At 44.5% G+C, this 17329-nt stretch overlaps 1 protein-coding gene and 1 long non-coding RNA gene across 8 annotated transcripts in view; one reads left to right on the top strand and one right to left on the bottom strand.

Moving 5' to 3' along the window:
• Nucleotides 1-17329, bottom strand: part of acoxl (acyl-CoA oxidase-like) — a 418282-nt gene that overhangs the window by 22311 nt on the left and 378642 nt on the right. For both annotated transcript variants that reach the window (XM_078542642.1, XM_078542643.1), the window contains one exon: nucleotides 4171-4272. In XM_078542642.1, coding sequence (XP_078398768.1) covers nucleotides 4171-4272 — 102 coding nt within the window. The remainder of the gene's footprint in view (nucleotides 1-4170; nucleotides 4273-17329) is intronic.
• Nucleotides 1-17329, top strand: part of LOC144681001 (uncharacterized) — a 585681-nt gene that overhangs the window by 547832 nt on the left and 20520 nt on the right. The gene's annotated exons all lie outside the window — the stretch shown is intronic.

Genomic DNA, 17329 nt, shown 5'->3' with positions numbered 1-17329 from the left:
ATGCTTCAGTTATACAGGGCATTGATGAGACCGCATCTTGAACACTGTGTGCAGTTTGGTCTCCTTACTTAAGGAAGGATATAAATGCGTTGGAGGTAGTTCAAAGGAGGTTTACCAGATTGATACCTGGAATGAGCAGGTTGTCTTATGAGGAAAGGTTGGACAGGCTGGGCTTGTTTCCACTGGAGTTTAGAAGAGCAAGGGGTGACTTGATTAAGTATATAAGACCCTGAATGATCTTGACAAGGTGGACGTGGAAAGGATTTTTCCTCTTGTGCATGAGTCCAGAACTAGGGGGCACTGTTCTAAAATTTGAGGTCGCCCTTATAGAACAGAGATGAGAAGAATTTTTTTCTCTCAGAGGGTTGTACGACTTTGGAACTCTCTGCCTCAGAAGGTGGTGGAGGCGGGGTCAGTGAATGTTTTTAAGGCACAGATAGATATATTCTTGTTTGGCAAGGGAATCAAAGGTTATCAGGGGTAGATGGGAATGTGGGACTCAAAACACAAACAGATCAGCCATGATCTTATTGAATGTCAGAGCAGGCTGGAGGGGCTGAATGGCCTACTTCTGCTCCTATTTCTTATATTCGTTTATAAGCTGTAGATCATGCATACCTATGGTGGTCAGTTTATTTTTGGCACAGAGGCGACAGAGATTAAAAAGTTTTCCATCTGGACGGTATTTAATACTGACACCAGAGGGCAGCTGATCTTTGATGAGATGTATAGCCACTGCCAGGTAGATTGTAAATAGTATCGGAGCTATCACACAGTCTTGCTTGGCTCCGGTTCAAATTTTGAAGGCGTTTGTTTCAGATCTCCCACTCAAGACGGTTGCAATCATATCATCATCAAGCAACGGCTGGATTGTGATGGAAGGTTTTTGGACTTTCAAATCTTTGGAGTACAATTCATTCAGCCTTGCAATTTACTAAGTCAAGTGCTTTGATCAAGTGAATGAAAAGTTCCTGGTGTTGTTCTCAGCACTTTTCTTGAATTTGTCTGACAACAAAGACCTTGTTGAAGGTTCCCTTGGAAGGTCTACAGCCACATTGTGCCTCTGGGAAGATTTCACCAGCCACAGGAAGTAGGCGATTCAGGAGAATGTGTGTGTGGACAAGAGGGAAATACCTCGACAGCATGATTTAGCTCCCTTCTTGAAGATTGTTACAACTGTCACATTCCTGAAGTCAGTTGTGGGGGTTCTGGGGGTGTTGCCATCTTGAACCTTGCGATGTCTTGGTACAAGGTGAATGTTCATCACCGATCGGGCAAGTCTATGATCTGTCCAGTAGGCAGCAGTTCAGCAAATGGATTAAGTGATACGGACATCACTTAGATCTTCTACCCAAACAATGGCATAATCCAGGAGGAGCCAATGCTTTGATCTAGGATGCCTCCATGTGATTTTGTATTTGTCCTTCTGGCAGAGGGGAGTGTTTGTTACAATGAGACCATTCTATGCATGGTTTGTCTGCAGTGGACGCATTTGTTTTGGCTTTACCTAACCCATTTTTCCCAATAGTTCCGCTCCAGACACCAGAGTCACAGCCAACCCTGGCATTCAAGTCCCCAGAAGAATGACGATTTTTTTCTTTAGGATAGCAGTGACGACTTCATCAAGATCAAAATCGTAACATTATTTTTCCTTAACATTATCATTGGAGTCAAAGGTCAAGGCATAAGACTTAATGACGGTGACATATTGCTTATGACTGAGCTGTAGGTGTGGGTGAGCCTTTCATTTATACAAGTGGGGAGTTCTGGCAGCACATTGAAGATCCTATTCCGGATGGCAAAACCAACTCTGTGGACACGAGGGTCGTTGTCAGCCTTTCAATTCCAGTAGAAGGTCTCCTCCCCTGCTTGTTCCTTCAGGTGCCCCTCGTCAGGAAGGCAGGTCTCACTGTGGGCAGCGATGTCAATTTAAAGTCTTTATAGCTCACGTGATATGATTGCAGTTCTACTTTCCGAGTGGTCACTCTTGAGATTATCCATGAATGTTCTAACATTCCAAATTGCAAAATTTAAAAGTTTTCTTTCTTTGGTCACAAAGATGATGATCTGCAGGGTGTGGTTCCCCAGCCAGGAGAAAGTGGGACAGCCCATTTTTGGGTACCTTTTCTACCCCTCTCCCCATTTGGAGTGAGCAGAGGGTATCCTGAAGAGGACTGCTCAGACACAGATGCTACGGCCCAAAGACACCTCTGTCCCAACACAGGTGCCTAACCATCTTCATGCATCTGTTACCTGCGTGCAGATTCTTGACTAGGGACTCCCAGGTTCAAAGCCCTGTCTCCATTGCCACAGCACTTGGCAAATTGATGCTAGAAGATGCCTGCACGTGACTTTGTTTAATGTGGGCATCTTGGGGCACCATCCTGTCCACATGATCTTGATGGGTTGGTGGTCAGATCTCAGTCACAATGACCAGGGCCACTTTGCCGCTGCAGCCTTCTCCCGCCTTCACAGCCAGTGGGTTGCATAGTATTCCTTTATTTGTTCTGCCATTGAGGACTTTTTGGAATGCACTTTGTCTGGCGTGTCCCCCACGCCCAACCTTACCTCAGTGGGTGGTGTTAACAGAAGCTCAACACCATCCAGGACAAAGCCGCCTGCTTGATTGGCACCCCATCCACCACCTTAAACATTCACTTCCTCCACCACTGATGCACAATAGCAGCAGCGTTTACCATATACAAGCCAACTGCAGCAACTTGCCTAGGTTCCTTCGACAGCATCTTCAAAACCTGTGACCTCTACCACCTAGAAGGACAAGGCCAGCAGATGCATGGGAACAATGCAAGTTCCCCACCATCCTGAATAGGAACTATGTCCCTGTTCTTTCACAGTCGCTGGGTCAAATTCCTGGAACTCCCTCCCTAACAGCACTGTGGGCCACATGGACTGCAGCGGTTCAAGAAGGCAGCTCACCACCACCTTCTCAGGGGACATTAGGGATGGGCAACAAATGCTGGCCTAGTCAGCAACATCCACATCCTGGGGAAGAATTAAAAAAGACCTCCTGACAGCATCCCTCAAGGGACTGTCAGAGTACGTAAGCCTCTCCACCACATCAAGGTGGCAATCCACTGAGGGAGCCACAGAGTAAAACCTTAACATCATCACAGTAAAGATCAGACAAGTCTGTGTAAACCAGGATTTGAAGCCTGGACTACCTTGCTCTTTATTCTCACTGGATAAGCCAGGAAAAGCACTTAGGCAGATGTATGCTCGGAATAGAATCAATGAGGGGGTTTAAGTGGGAGAGCGGAGCATTTGTCAATCATGCTCGACATTGTTATTTTTGGAAACAAAAGCAAAATATTGTAGGTGCTGGAAATCTGGAATAAAAACAGAAATGCTGGAAATAATCAGTAGGTCAGGCAGCATCTATGGAGAAAGGAACAGGCTTAACATTTCAGTTGAGATATGAGATCAACGACCTGAAATGTTAACTCTGCTTCTCTCTCCACAGATGCTGGCTGGCCTGCTGAGTATTTCCAGCACTTTCAGCGTTTATGCCATCATTTTTGTTCTCAGGCTATTAACTCCTGGGCCGTGTCTGCATTCTGTTGACCAATTACCCATTTGACATGGGCAAGGAAGAGGCAGATGGCAGGCTTTGTGCAGACCAAAATCCTAGGGCCCTGTTGCAGCACAGTAAGCTGCGAGTGAAAGGGAAGGCGGGTGGTGGTTGGGTGGTGATTGGTGCTATTTTGTGGACGTGATATGGAAGAGCCCATGCAACAGAGGCCCAAACTTTCCTTGTATGGCCTACAGGTGCCTTCCGGCTCCTGCCAAGCATCACAAAGAGAAGTTTCTAACTTAGCCATAGATCGTCTCCTCTTCTTAGCTGCTCAGCACACGGTTAACATGCAATTGGGGCCTTAATGACATTTTTACACATCAATGAGACCCCAGCCTAAGTCAGGCAGATGCCAATCTGGTGCTTTAAAAAAAAAGGGTCCAGTTAAAATGGCAGCAAGCAGAAATCGAGCACGACTATATTACCTGTCTAAATGCCTGATTTCTGAGGTGAATTAAAATTTCAATCCCCCCACCCCCACCCAACCCCCTCAGTGTTTCAGCATATTTTTAATGTGTTTTGAGCAACATTGCTGGGCCATCTGTTATGAAAGGCACTGCTGCCAGGCAAAGGCTTACCTGGCTCCTTATCTGCACACTTGTTGTTGGAGTGAGATATTTGTGTTCTAGGTACCAGGCTCGTTCTTGGTATAGGAGGTTAGTTCCATGTAAAAGGCAAAACTGAAAAAGGAAACAAATAAAGAAATATGAATTTGTCACTTGGGAACGATCTTTTATGACATTGAGGTAATGCTACTTTTGGTAAACAATCTGAACACACTTGAAAACTTTAGATAGCCAAATGCTACATAATTTTGTAAAACTAAATCTCAGAAACACCCAGATTGACACACTGCTTTGGTTAAACTGTCAAATAAGAACACAGATAGAGGAGCTCAATTCGTGTTTTGTTTTGTAAATTTAATTGTCCCCGTTATAGATAACGTTTGCATTATGGACTATTGCGGCACTAAAAAAAAAACAGGCGGACAACCTTTAATCTGGACCTCTTCATTCTTAACCCTCAGTGCACTGCTGATGAGTCTAACCACACAGGAACACTCCTCTGTGATCAACGATGAGTCAACTTGTCTGGCAGCAAAGAAGAACTTGCATTTATATAGCACTTTTCATGACATCAGGATATTCCAAAGCTCTTTATAGTCAATAAAGCTCTTTTGAAGCGTAGTCACTGTTGTAATGCAGGGAACACAGCAGCCCGTTTACCCAAGCAAAATCCCATAAACAGTGACGTGATAATCACTAGATAATCTGTTTATTTTTAGCAATATTGGTCGATGAAGGATTATTGGACAGGACACCTGGAGAACTTCCTTTTTCCTCCTCAAAGCAGTGGACAAAGGATCTTTTCTGTCCACCTGAAAAAGGCAGACTGTGCCTCGGTTTAACCTTTCATCTAAAAGAAGACACCTCCAACTCTACAACACTCCCTTCATATTGCACAGGTGTCTCGGCCTTGATTATGTGCTGAAATCTTTGGTGTGGTAAAATGTATCAAAGACATTTTACCATTCATTAATGGGATTTGGGTATCAGTGGCAAGGTCACATTTATTGCACATCCCTAACTGCTCCTTAGAAGGTGGTGCTGAGCAGTATTCTTGAATTGCTGTTGTCTGTATGGTAAAAGTACACTGTTAGGGAGGGAATTCTAGGATTCTGATCTAGCAACAGTGAAGGAACAGTGATATATTTCCAAGTCAGGATGGTGTGTAACTTGCAATGGCAGTTGTGGGTAGTGATGTTCCAATGTACCTGCTGCCCTTTATCTTTAGTGGTAGAGGTCATGGGATTGGAAGGTGCTGTTGAAGAAGCCTTGGTGAGTTGCTGCAATGCATCTTCTAGATGGTACACACTGCTGCCACCATGCATCAGCGATGCAGGGAGCGGATGTTTAAGGTGGTGGATGGCCTGCCGATCAAATGAGCTACTTCAAAATTCTTGAGTGTTGGTTGCGCTCATCCCGGCAAGTGGAGAGGATCCCATCGCATTCGTAACTTGTGCCTTCTAGGCGGAACAAAGGCTTTGGGGAGCCAGGATGTGAGGCAGTTAAGTTTGCAGATAGGTAGGGTGGTAGGCGGGTGAGACGGCTAGGCCAGCAGATAGGTAGGGTGGCAGATTGGTGAGGTGTTAGGGTGGCAGGTGGATAGGGTGGCAGGTAGGAGAGGTGGTAGGTGGGTCAGTGGTAGTCGGTTCGGGGGGTTGTCAAGTCGGGTGCTAGTCAGGTCTGGTTGTGGGGGGATTGGGTGGTGGGGCTAATTAGGTTGGTTTGGGGAGGGAGTTGGGGGGAGTCAGGGGTGTGATGAGTGGTGGGTCTGGGTCTGCTCAGGTTGGGGGGAGTGGAGTCAGAGGGTCGGGGGGGAGACTGGAGTAGGTGGTCAGAAGAGTGTCAGGGGTAGTCAAGGAGGGTAATTGGATGGTGGGGCCAAATCAGATTGGGTTGGGGGAATGGAGAAGGTAGTTGGGGGGTTGAGGGGGGTAGTTGGCTGGGGTTGGGGGGGAGTCAGTCGTGTAGCTACCCAGATGTCTGACTAGATTTTCGTATGTCTATCATTTCCTGGGTGACTATCCAGGTAAGTAACTCAAAACTGTCCAAAGTCTCGGCCTCTAACTCAGAGTTGGAAACTTTTTCTGAGAGTACCGGGCCTCAGGCGAATTGCCCATTGGAAATTCAAACTTCCCAGGCAATTTCCATGGAGTCAGTACTTTGGGATTTCCAAGGAGTCTTGTAGCCTATCTTCCAGGGTAGGTTTCCAACAATCCTGAGACCCGAAGATCTGAGCCATGATCTGAGGAATTGTGCATGGAAGTGAACACATGGCAACCATCACTGAAGATCTCCACCCCTATCCTTATTTTGGAGGGAAGGTCATTGATGAAGCAGCTGAAGATGGTTCGGCCTAAGACTCTGCCCTGAGGAACTCCTGCGACTGAGTACTGGGACTGAGATGATTCACCTTTAACAACCACAACCACCTTCCTGTGTGTTTGGAATGACTCCAGCCAGTGGAGAGATTTCCCCCTCTGCCTCCCATTAATTTCAATTTTGTTAGGGCTCCTTGACATTCGGTCAACTGGTGCCTTGATGTCATCGTGTACAGTCATTCTCATCTCACCTCTGGAATTTAGCTTTTTGTCCACGTTTGGACTAAGACTGTAATGAAGTCTGGACCTGAAAAGTCCTGGCAGAACAGGTTATTACAGAGTAACTGCCACTTGATAGTCCTGTTGACAACACTTTTCATCATTCTACTGACGATTGAGAGTAAACTGATGGGGCGGCAACTGGCTAGATTGGAATTGTCCTTCCTTCTGTGGACAGGACATACCTGGACAACTTTGTCAGGTAGATTTCAGTGTTGTAGTTTTTACTAGAACAGCTTGACTAGGTGGGTGCCACTAGAACTGAAGCACTACAGCCAAGGTGTTGTTGGGGCCACAGCCTTTGCTGCACCCAGAAATGCTCAGCCATTTCTTGATATCACATGGAGTAAATCAAATTGATTGAAGACTAGCTTCAGTGATAGTGGGGACCTTAGGAAAAGGCTGAGATGGATCGTCCACTCAACACTTCTGGCTGTTTCAAAGCACACCCCTTTGATGGCTCAGTTTGTAAAGCCAGTGTGTAAACTGAGTGTACTGACTACCAGGTCCAAGGTCAGTGTAGAGTTAGTTAATCCCACCTGAGATGGTGTTAGGAGCTTTGCAACTAGATTCCTTGGGGAAGCAGGAAAAAAAATCAGCCATGGCTCTTGCTCATGATTGGTGTCCAATGGCCACTCTGCCAAACCCACTTCCTGAAAGTGTGCGTAAACAATGAGTGCGGATTCGGATCCGATTGTGAAATCCTTTCTCACCAAGCATGTCTAAGTTCACTTCCTTAATGAAGGAAGAGTCATTACCAGGATGTGGAAGCTATCAAACCCCACTGCAGTAGAGGAAAAAGATGTAAACATGGCAAAAAAAAAATCCATCAGTGTCGTAGACAGAACTATGTCAATCTTTGGTTCTGTCATTTGGTTGGTTAACCTTTCCAGTCAGTTTTCACTTGTACAAATGGCGCCCCCATTTGAAATCTATCATCCCTGTCCTCACCAACCTTCATTGGCCCCTTTCCTGAAACACATATAAATATTTATAAATAAATATTTACTCATTTACAAATCTTTCCTTGGCCATGTCTAACTCCACCACTGCAGCCTCCTCCAGCTTGATATTCTAGTTCCCTTGGTTCATCCAACTCTACTTCATTGTGCAAGTCCATCCTTCCGCTCAACCATCTGTACTCAAGCCTTCAGCTGTCGAGGTCTTGCGTTCCAGAACTCCCCTTTCACCTTCAAGACCGTTCTCAAAGTTGATGCCTTCAACAGCCTACCCTACCATCTCTTCTCTCAACTCTTACATGATGTGCCTTCCCTTTGGAATGTTTCTCTAGATCACACATGATGTAAAAGCGCAAGTTGTTGTGATGATCTACGATTAGGCCATTATCGATCCTCATATGTACTCCAACTTTGGACTATCAGATTTACTGAAGCACATCAAATGCACTTTGCACATTGAAAGTGTCTCTCAACACTTTTTGAAACAGATTAGCAATGGCTAGATTGTCACACTCAGTGAATAAAGAAGTGTTAATTGGGTTATTTAAACAACAAAGTAGCATTTACAAAGGTGACAATGACTCCTCTGATGGCACAATGATTTATGCATTGAGTACTGTAGCTCTCACAAAGCAGAGCTGCTTTTATGTTGATGCTGCTTTCATCTAAATTCCAGGGGCAGAATTTTACAACAGCGGGATTTTACGTTCCCGCTGAAGTCAATGGGATTTATAATGGCCCGCCGCATTTTACTGTCCTGTGCCCGGCGAAACGGGGCTGTAAAATTCTGCCCCAGGAGACTGGTACCAGTAAGCCGGGTTCCTTATCCAGAGGCAGATTTACAGGCCCAATATTCTGTGGATCTGTTATTGGGACAGGATTAGGGCCTGGCTAACTGAGCCAGTCTGGTGGAATCCAAATTAAAGCGGTGCCCATGTAAAAGGTGGACATTTTCCATCTTGTCTGTGCTGACAGGACTGATTATTGCTCTTGCACGGCAGGGGCATAATAATTAGCCTTGGAGCCCCTGAAAGGATTCCTCAGCTGGAAGTGTGCGTCCTTGCAAATATCGAAGGAAGGACTGGATTCCACTGGGCTGTGACACTCACAAGGTACAGTGGCCCAACAACATTCACCAACACAGTCCGAACAAGAATTCAGAGGCCAAACCTTGTGGCATCACAAAAACAAAAATACCTGGAAAAACTCAGCAGGTCTGACAGCATCTGCGGAGAGGAACACAGTTAACGTTTTGAGTCCGTATGACTCTTCACCAGGTATCAATTGTGGCATTACTGCTGCCCCAGCTGAAATCAGCTCATAGAATCATAGAATGGTTCCTGCACAGGAGGGCCCATTGTGTCTGTACCGGCTCTCTCGAGCAATTCACCTAGTGCCTTTTCCCCATAGCCCTGAAAATTTTTCCTCTTCAGTTAATGATCCAATTCTATTTTGAAAACCATGATTGAATCAGCCTCCACCACACTTGTCAGGTAATGCATTCCAGATCCTAACCACTCACTGCATAAAAAAAAATTTCCTCATGTCATCATTGCTTCTTGTGCCAATCACATTAAATGGATGTCCTCGGGTTCTCGATCTATCCACCAATGGGATCAGTTTTCTCCCTATCTGTCCAGGCTCCTTATGATTTTGTATACCTCTATCAAATCTCCTCTCAAACTTCTCTTCCCTAAGGAAAACAGCCATAGCTTCTCCAATGTGGCTACTAACTGAAGTTCCTCATCCCTGGAACTATTCTCATGAATCTTTTCTGCATCTCCTCTAATGCCTTTGCATCCTTCCTAAAGTGTCATGCCCAGAACTGGACAAAGTACTCCAGCTGAGGCCAAACCAGTGTTTTATACAGGTTTATCATAACTTCCTTACTTTTGTACATTATGCCCCTATTTATAGAGCCCAGGATTCTGTATGCTTTATTAACTGCTCTCTCAACCTACCCTGCAACCTTCAATGATATGTGCACAAAACCCCCAGGTCCCTCTGCTCCTTCTCCCCTTTTAGAATTACACCCTTCATTTTGTATGGCCTCTCCCTGTTCTTCCTACCAAAATGAATCACTTCACACTTCCGTGTGTTAAATTTCATCTGCCACTTGTCCGCCCATTCCATCATCCCTCCCGTCTTTGAAGTTTAACACTATCATCCTCACTGTTCAGAACACTAAGTCAGCGAAGGCAAGGGAGCCAACCTGGGACTGTGCTGATCTACAATGATTTTAACAAAGAACTGACTTCTGTCTGCTAATGTTAAAAAGAAAGTTTATAAGTTCCCAGGCAATGTAGTTCACGTACTCTAAACAATATGATCAAACCTCTTGCCGGTGGTTTTAGAACACTTCCCTAAACTCAGTTCAACTGACTCACTCACATTAGATCACAGGTTAATGTCCCTTGACCCATTTATCTCACCTTTCCAGAATATTAATCCCAACTTCTTCCTATTACAGCATTCAACTGTTTATTAAACATGTTCCATCCTCAACCTATTCTGGACTTGACTACTTTAATGCCCTTCTGGCTGGTCTCCTATCTTCCACCCTCCATAAACTTGAGTTCAATCCAAACTCTGATGTCTCTATTTTAATGTTTACCCTGTTGCGTTGCCAAATCTGGAAAACTGGTTCAGGTTTACTTTCTATATTCCATTAATTACCCTACAAACTCCTGGAAGGTCCTCTCTGCACATTCAGATTATTGCACAATTACCAAGAATATAAGAAACTAAAGCAGGAGTAGACCATACTGCTCCTTGAGCCTACTCCACCATTTAAGAAAATCATGTTTGAGTTTCTCCCTCAATTCCACTTTCCTGCCAAATCCCCGTATCCTTGATTCCCTCAAAGACCAAAAATCTGCCTGTCTCAGCTTTCAATAAACTCAATAATGAAACATCCACAACCCTCTAGGCAATTCCAAAGATTCACAGCCCTTTGAGTGAAGAAATTTCTTATCATCTCAATCCTAACTGATTGACTCCTTATGCTAAGACTGTGCCCCCGTGTTCTAGATTCCCCAGGCAGGGGAAACAATCTCTCAGTGTCTACCCTATCAAAGCCTTTCAGACTCTTGTATGTTTAAATGAGATCACTTCTCATTCTTTTCAACTTCAAAGAGAATTGGTCCCGTTTACTCTGATCAGAGGATAATCCTCTCAGCCCAGGAACCAAGCTAGTGAACCTTCGGTGTACCACCTCCGATGCAAGTATATCCTTCCTTAAAAATGGAGACCTAAACAGCGCACAGTACTCCAGGGATAAAATCAGAGATGCTGGAAAAATTCAGCAGGTCTGGCAGCATTAGTGGAGAGAGAAACAGAGTTAACATTTTGAGTCCAATATGACTCTTCTTTAGAACAAGTTTGTCCAGCACTTTTGGTTTTCATTTTGGATCTGCAGCACCCAGAGTATTTTGCCTTTATCATAGTGCTCCAGGTGTGAACTCACCAAAGGCCTATGCAATTATAGCAAGACTTATTTATTCTTTTATTCCAATTCCCTTGCAATAAAAGCCAACATATCATCTGCCTTCCTATTTGTTTGCTGTGCCTGCACGCTAACTTCTTGTTCTCTGTACCAGTATACCCAATTCCCTCTGAGCGTCAACATTTAGAAGTTTCAAGCCTCTTAAAAAATATTCTGCTTTTCTACTCTTACTACTAAAGCAAATAACCTTACCCTTCCCCAAATTATACTACAACTGCTAACTTGTTGCCCACTCACTTAAAGAGGATACAAAGAGATAAAGACAGGTTGTGTTCTCCTAACAGCTTACATTCCCACCTAACTTTGTATTGTCAACAAACTTAGATACATTCTTCTCACAGTCTTTTTGTCTTAGTCATTGATATAGATTGTAAATAGCTGAGGCCTCAGTGCCAATCCTTGTGGCACTCACAGAATCACAAAATTATTATGGTGCAGAAGGAGGCCATTCAGCCCATCATGTCTGCACCGGCTCTCCGAATGAGTATGACGACGCAGTGCCATTCTCCTGCCTTTTCCCTGTAACCTTGCACATTGTTTCTATTTAAATAATCATCTAATGCCCTTTTGAATGCCTCGATTGAACCTGCCTCCACCACTTTTCCATTCTAGACCTGAACCCACTAGTTATAGCCTGCCAACCTGAAAATGTCCCTGTTTATCTCTACTCTGCTTCCTGTCCATTATTCTCCCTCTTTACTAATATATTACAAGTGCTCTCAACTTTTAACCTTTTGTATGGCACCTTATTGAATGCCCTTTGGAAATCCAAGTATACGATATCTACAGGTTCCCCTTACCCTTTTACTGTTGATCCATTGCTTTGAACTAGCAGAAACTTTGTTGTATATCCTGCTATGTCAAGCGTTTTCTCTTGTTGCTACCTTCCTATGCAAGTCTTCACATCTGTAAACTACAGATAAAATTGAACCCTACCCTTGCCCTTTAAGCTGCATCCTACAATGGGTTATAGTAATCAACTATGATAAATGTCACAGATTACCTCAGAAACTTTTGGTGTCAAGTTTGTGGTCAGTGGTAGTAACGAGTTATATGCAGTTTAACTTTAGAAAAATAAGCTCAATAAAGCAAGCCAGCCTGAAAAGAAATAGCAACTAATATCTAGTTAACTAACTTCTAATATCATGAAACATCTATTGTAAAAGTTAAAATATAATATTGCCTGAAGGGGTAGTGGAAGCAGATTCACGAGGGAGTTGGAATATATACTTAAAAAGAAAAAATTTGCAGAGCTATGGGAAAAGAATGGAGGAGCAAGGCTGGTTTGACGTCTCTCTCAAAGAGCCAGCACAGGCACAGTTGGCTGAATGGCCTTCTGTACTATATGATTCTATGTTTAACTTCTTACACCGGCTATAGTATAGGAAGATGTAGCCCACAGAGTTATCAACAGGAACTCACATTGTTTTAGCAGTCATGTACAAAGAAAATCTCATATCTGCTTTACAGGACACTGAATACCAAGCAATGGGGGATGGAAGAGAGCCACGAAGAGACCAAAGCCCAGTTTTTGCAGCATGGAGGAAGGTGGTGGGTGCACGGGCTGAGGGAAGATTTTGCAGAAGGCTGGGGCAGATAGCTGAAGGAGCAGGTTCTGGTGTTGGAGTGAGAAACACGAGGTTGTGTCCAGGGTTGGGGGGCAGGGGTGTAGGTCACAGAGGTAGGGAAGACAAGGATGTGGAGAGATTTGAAGGTGAGGAATAGGATCTTCAAGTCAATTCTCTTCGAGAACAGGGGAAATGGGAGGCAGGGCTTGGTGTGGGCAATAACATAGATCATTTCATTTTAGATGATTTGTAGTTGGTGAATGGTAGAAGCAAGACAGCCAAGGGAAGTTCAGCTATCAAATGATAGAAGTGTTTACTGTATTGGAGTTTCAGCAGTGGATGGGGAGGGAAAGGGCAGAGGCAGGTGATATCACAGAGGTGAAAGAAAGTTTCCTTGGTTACAGCCCAGATGTAGGGGAGGAAGCTGAGCTCAGAGTTAAGAGAACATAAGAAATAGGAACAGGAGCAGGCCATATGGCTCCTCGATCCTGCTCTGCCATTCAGTGAGATAATGGCTGAACTTTTGCATCAGCTCTACTTTCCAGTTTTATCCAAGAATATGCCAAGTTCAACACCTCTGGGCTAAGCCTGAGGTGGCACTTGGGAAAGGAGATGGAGTTGAGGACTGAGGTGTATGTGGGAGCTGAACATGACAACTTCGGTTTTGCTGAATTAAATCTTTGAATCATGCAGCTCTTTATGAAGAGGAAGATGGAACCCTGCAACATACTACAGGAGACTGCATGGACATGAGAGGAGGAACTATTTTGAAGAAATGTAATGTCAAACCTGCAACAGATAGCAATGGAATGAAGAGTGTCATGGTGTGGAGAGTGCAGAAGAGATGTTTGAGGAGGATGTTGGAGGGAATGAGTATGTTAGAGGATGCCCAGCGATGATCATTACAACCAAGTGATCAAACCTGTTCACTATACAGTCTGCATGACTTAGCGCACTAATATTTCCCAGTTTCCTAACTATCAGGTTGAGGATGCTGGGACTGCTTGACCTACACTTAATTTAAGGAATAACTTCACATTTTGCACAGTTGGCTTGTAAGCTGGTCCTACAGTAGTTCACATGGAGCAATTAATCAAAGGGAATTGTACCATTCCCTGATCAGCGGAGGAAAGGAAGTGAAATTAGTCAAGTTTCTTAAAACAAGACCGTTTGGCACATAGAACTGAATGGGCTCATGGTTCTTCCAAGGAAATGGAAATTTTTACATGACAATCTTAACTAGTTTTCTTTCTGTCCTCAAGAAGCCAAAGACTCAAAATGTCCAATAAGAATTTCAGCATCAAAAGTAAATTAGGTTTTTACTTCATTTCTGTCATATTCATTCATGTGAGTAATGTGTAACCGGCAAAATTCTGTCCGTTTGACACTTTTCAAAGCTGATGATAAGCAGGGACCGACGTGGGCAAAAACTGATTGTATCTGTGTTTGTAAATTATTCAGATTTTATATAAAGACTCTTGCACAGGGAGCAAATACAACCAGATGAAATGCTAGCACCATACATGGGCGGATGCTCTTCAATAAGTGCTAATCTGACCTCATTTTTTTTCTCTCCCGTTCCCACAATCAGTGGGCAGTCACAGCAATCAGCAACACGCACTGATTACAATCAACCATCCTTGCCACATGTTTCATTGACTTTAAACTGGTTTCTGCAAGAAGGTAAATGTTGGACAAATTGTTTTAAATTGTTGCACTGATAGTCCTCCCCACCCCACCTGCTTCTGTGAATGAATCGGGTAGAATTCACTGATAGCAAATTTATGGTCCAACTTAAGCCAAAGAACTGTCCCAATGGTCTGAAGGGTAAATACACCATGTGGTGCGGTGTCTGTAAGGACCCCAGGTCCTGGTCTATGCTGAGCTGCTCTCAACCAGAATTATGTAGTGCCAATTTTACACTGGTCTATACCATCCACTGTTCTATGGGGTGCTGTGGAGGGAAGGGGTGTGACAGAGTCTCAGGGAATGGCTCCTCTTAAAGTTTTGCTCTTCAGCAATGTTCAAAATACTACCTCACTTTAAGTGGAACATACATCATTTAAAATTAGGTGCACAAAAGAAGTCTCCTCTCCTTCTTAGGCAGTCCCTCAGGATCGAGGATGACTTGCTTCCACTCTGGTTTGATGGGTTCTGAAATGGCTTATAAGTCCAATGTGCAAACTGCAGTCTCTGCCCCATGCGGGGCAGGTGGTCAGGCGGGTGGGTTGTTTGGAAGTTTGTGCGCTGCCTCCGATGCCTCCTGTTCCCGGTCTCTCTCGATGTGTTCAATGCCTTCCTGAATGAGCCTTCTCCATTTTGGTCAGTCACAAGCCAGGGAGCCAGAGGGTGGTTGGAGTCTGCAACAAACTACCTGAAAGGGTGGTGGGGGCAGGTTCAATCGAGGTATTCAAAAGGGAATTGGATTGCTACCCGAAGACAGAGAACGCGCAAGGTTACTGGTTAAGGCAGGGGAGTGGGACTAGGTGGAATGCTCTTTCAGAGAGCCAGTGCAGACTCAATGGGCCAAATGGCATCCCTCTGCACTGTAAAGATATGGTGATACTGTGATACTGTAACTACCATGAGTCAGTGGGGTGTTTGACTTTTTCAGGGCTGCTTTGAGGACATCCCTGAAGCATTTTCACTGTCCTCCTGGGAGTCTCCTACTGCAACCAAGTTCTGCTTTGGGAGTAGTGTCAGGCATATGAACGACATGTGCCATGCAGGTATTGAGTGAATAGCACCTCAATGTTGGGCATCTTGGCTTGGGAAGAGGACGCCGCTATTGGGCTGCCTTTCTTGCCACTGGATTTGTAGGATCCTGCACCATCTTCTCCAGTTCTTTGAGGTGCCTACTGTAGGTTGTCCAAGTTTCCAAAGCATTTAGGAACGCAGGAATCACTGCTGCTTGGTAAACCATGACCTTAGATTTGGGTTTGAGGTTCACATCCTCAAATATGCTTTTCTTCAGTCAGTCAAAAGCCGGGTTGACACATTGGAGGCGATGATGAATTTCGTTGTCTATGTATATCTTTATTGAGAGGAGGTGGAGGTGATTCTCAGGCCTTTATCTTCAGGAACATGATCCAGATATGCTGCCAACTTTCAATAGGAGACCAGCCTGTCTAGTAAGTGACATCTTACTAAGTGAAAGGAAAATCTAGTTAGCTGTGATAAGACATATTAAGATTCATTCCCTAGCCACTGTCTCCATCCCTCTTCATAGCAACAGTCTGAGATTAGGTCAGCCTGTTTGCAAAATTGTCGTGACATCTGATCCTGAGATATGCTTCTGACCTCATAATTTTAGGGGAGATGGTGGCTAGTGGTGTTATCACTGGACTAGTAATCTGGAGGTCCAGGCTAATGCTCTGGGGACATGGGTACAAATCCCACCATGGCAGCTGGTTGAATTTGAATTCAATGAATAAAATGAAATCTGGAATATAAAGCTAGACATCAGTAATGGTGACCTAGAAACAACCACCGGTTGTTGTAAAAACCCATCTGGTTCACTGATGTCCTTTAGGGAAGAAAATCTGACATCCTTTCTTGGTCTGACCTACATGTGACTCCAGATCCACAGCAATGTGGTTGACCCTTAACTGCCCTCTGAAATGGCCTAGCAAGTTACTCAGTTCAAGGGCAATTAGAGATGGGCAACAAATGCTGGCATTGCCAACGGTGCCCACATCCCATGAAATAAAAAAAATTAAGATTCCCAAGATATGGAAAATAGTCTCGCCATTGATCTGAATCGATGGGTGTTGTGCTGTGGGAAAGGAACTTAGTTTTCCAAGTGTTTAGTGAAAGGCCCGTTTTCTCATATGCTTTGAAGGAGGAGTTAATTTGACAGGGAAGTATTCAATGAACGGCATGACACTAGGGAGTTCTGAGGAACAAAGGGACCTTGGCGTGTATGTCCATAGATCTCTGAAGGCGGAGGGGCATGTTAGTGGGGTGGTGAAAAAGGCATATGAGACACTTGCCTTTATCAATCGAGGCATAGATTACAAAAGTAGGGAGGTCATGTTGGAGTTGTATAGAACATTGGTGAGGCCACAGCTGGAGTACTGTGTGCAGTTTTGGTCACTACATTATAGGAAGGATGTGATTGCACTGGAGGGGGTGCAGAGGAGATTCACCAGGATGTTGCCTGGGATGATATTTAAGTTATGAAAAGAGGTTGGATAGACTTGGGTTGTTTTCGTTGGAGCAGAGAAGACTGAGGGGCGACCTGATCGAGGTGTACAAGATTATGAGGGGCATGGACAGGGTTGATAGGGAGCAGCTGTTCCCCTTAGTTGAAGGGTCAGTTACAAGAGGACATAAGTTCAAGGTGAGGAGCAGGAGGTTTAGAGGGGATGTGAGGAAAAACTTTTTTACCCAGAGGGTGGTGACAGTTTGGAATGTGCTGCCTGGGAGGGTGGTGGAGGCGGGCTGCCTCACATCCTTTAAAAAGTACCTGGATGAGCACTTGGCATGTCATAACATTCAAGGCTATGGGCCAAGTGCTGGTAAATGGGATTAGGTAGGTCA

The sequence above is a fragment of the Cetorhinus maximus genome, chromosome 5 (assembly GCF_964194155.1).
Source record: "Cetorhinus maximus chromosome 5, sCetMax3.hap1.1, whole genome shotgun sequence".
NCBI classification, from domain to species: Eukaryota; Metazoa; Chordata; class Chondrichthyes; order Lamniformes; family Cetorhinidae; genus Cetorhinus; species Cetorhinus maximus.
This window is presented reverse-complemented; position numbering and strand designations above follow the sequence as displayed.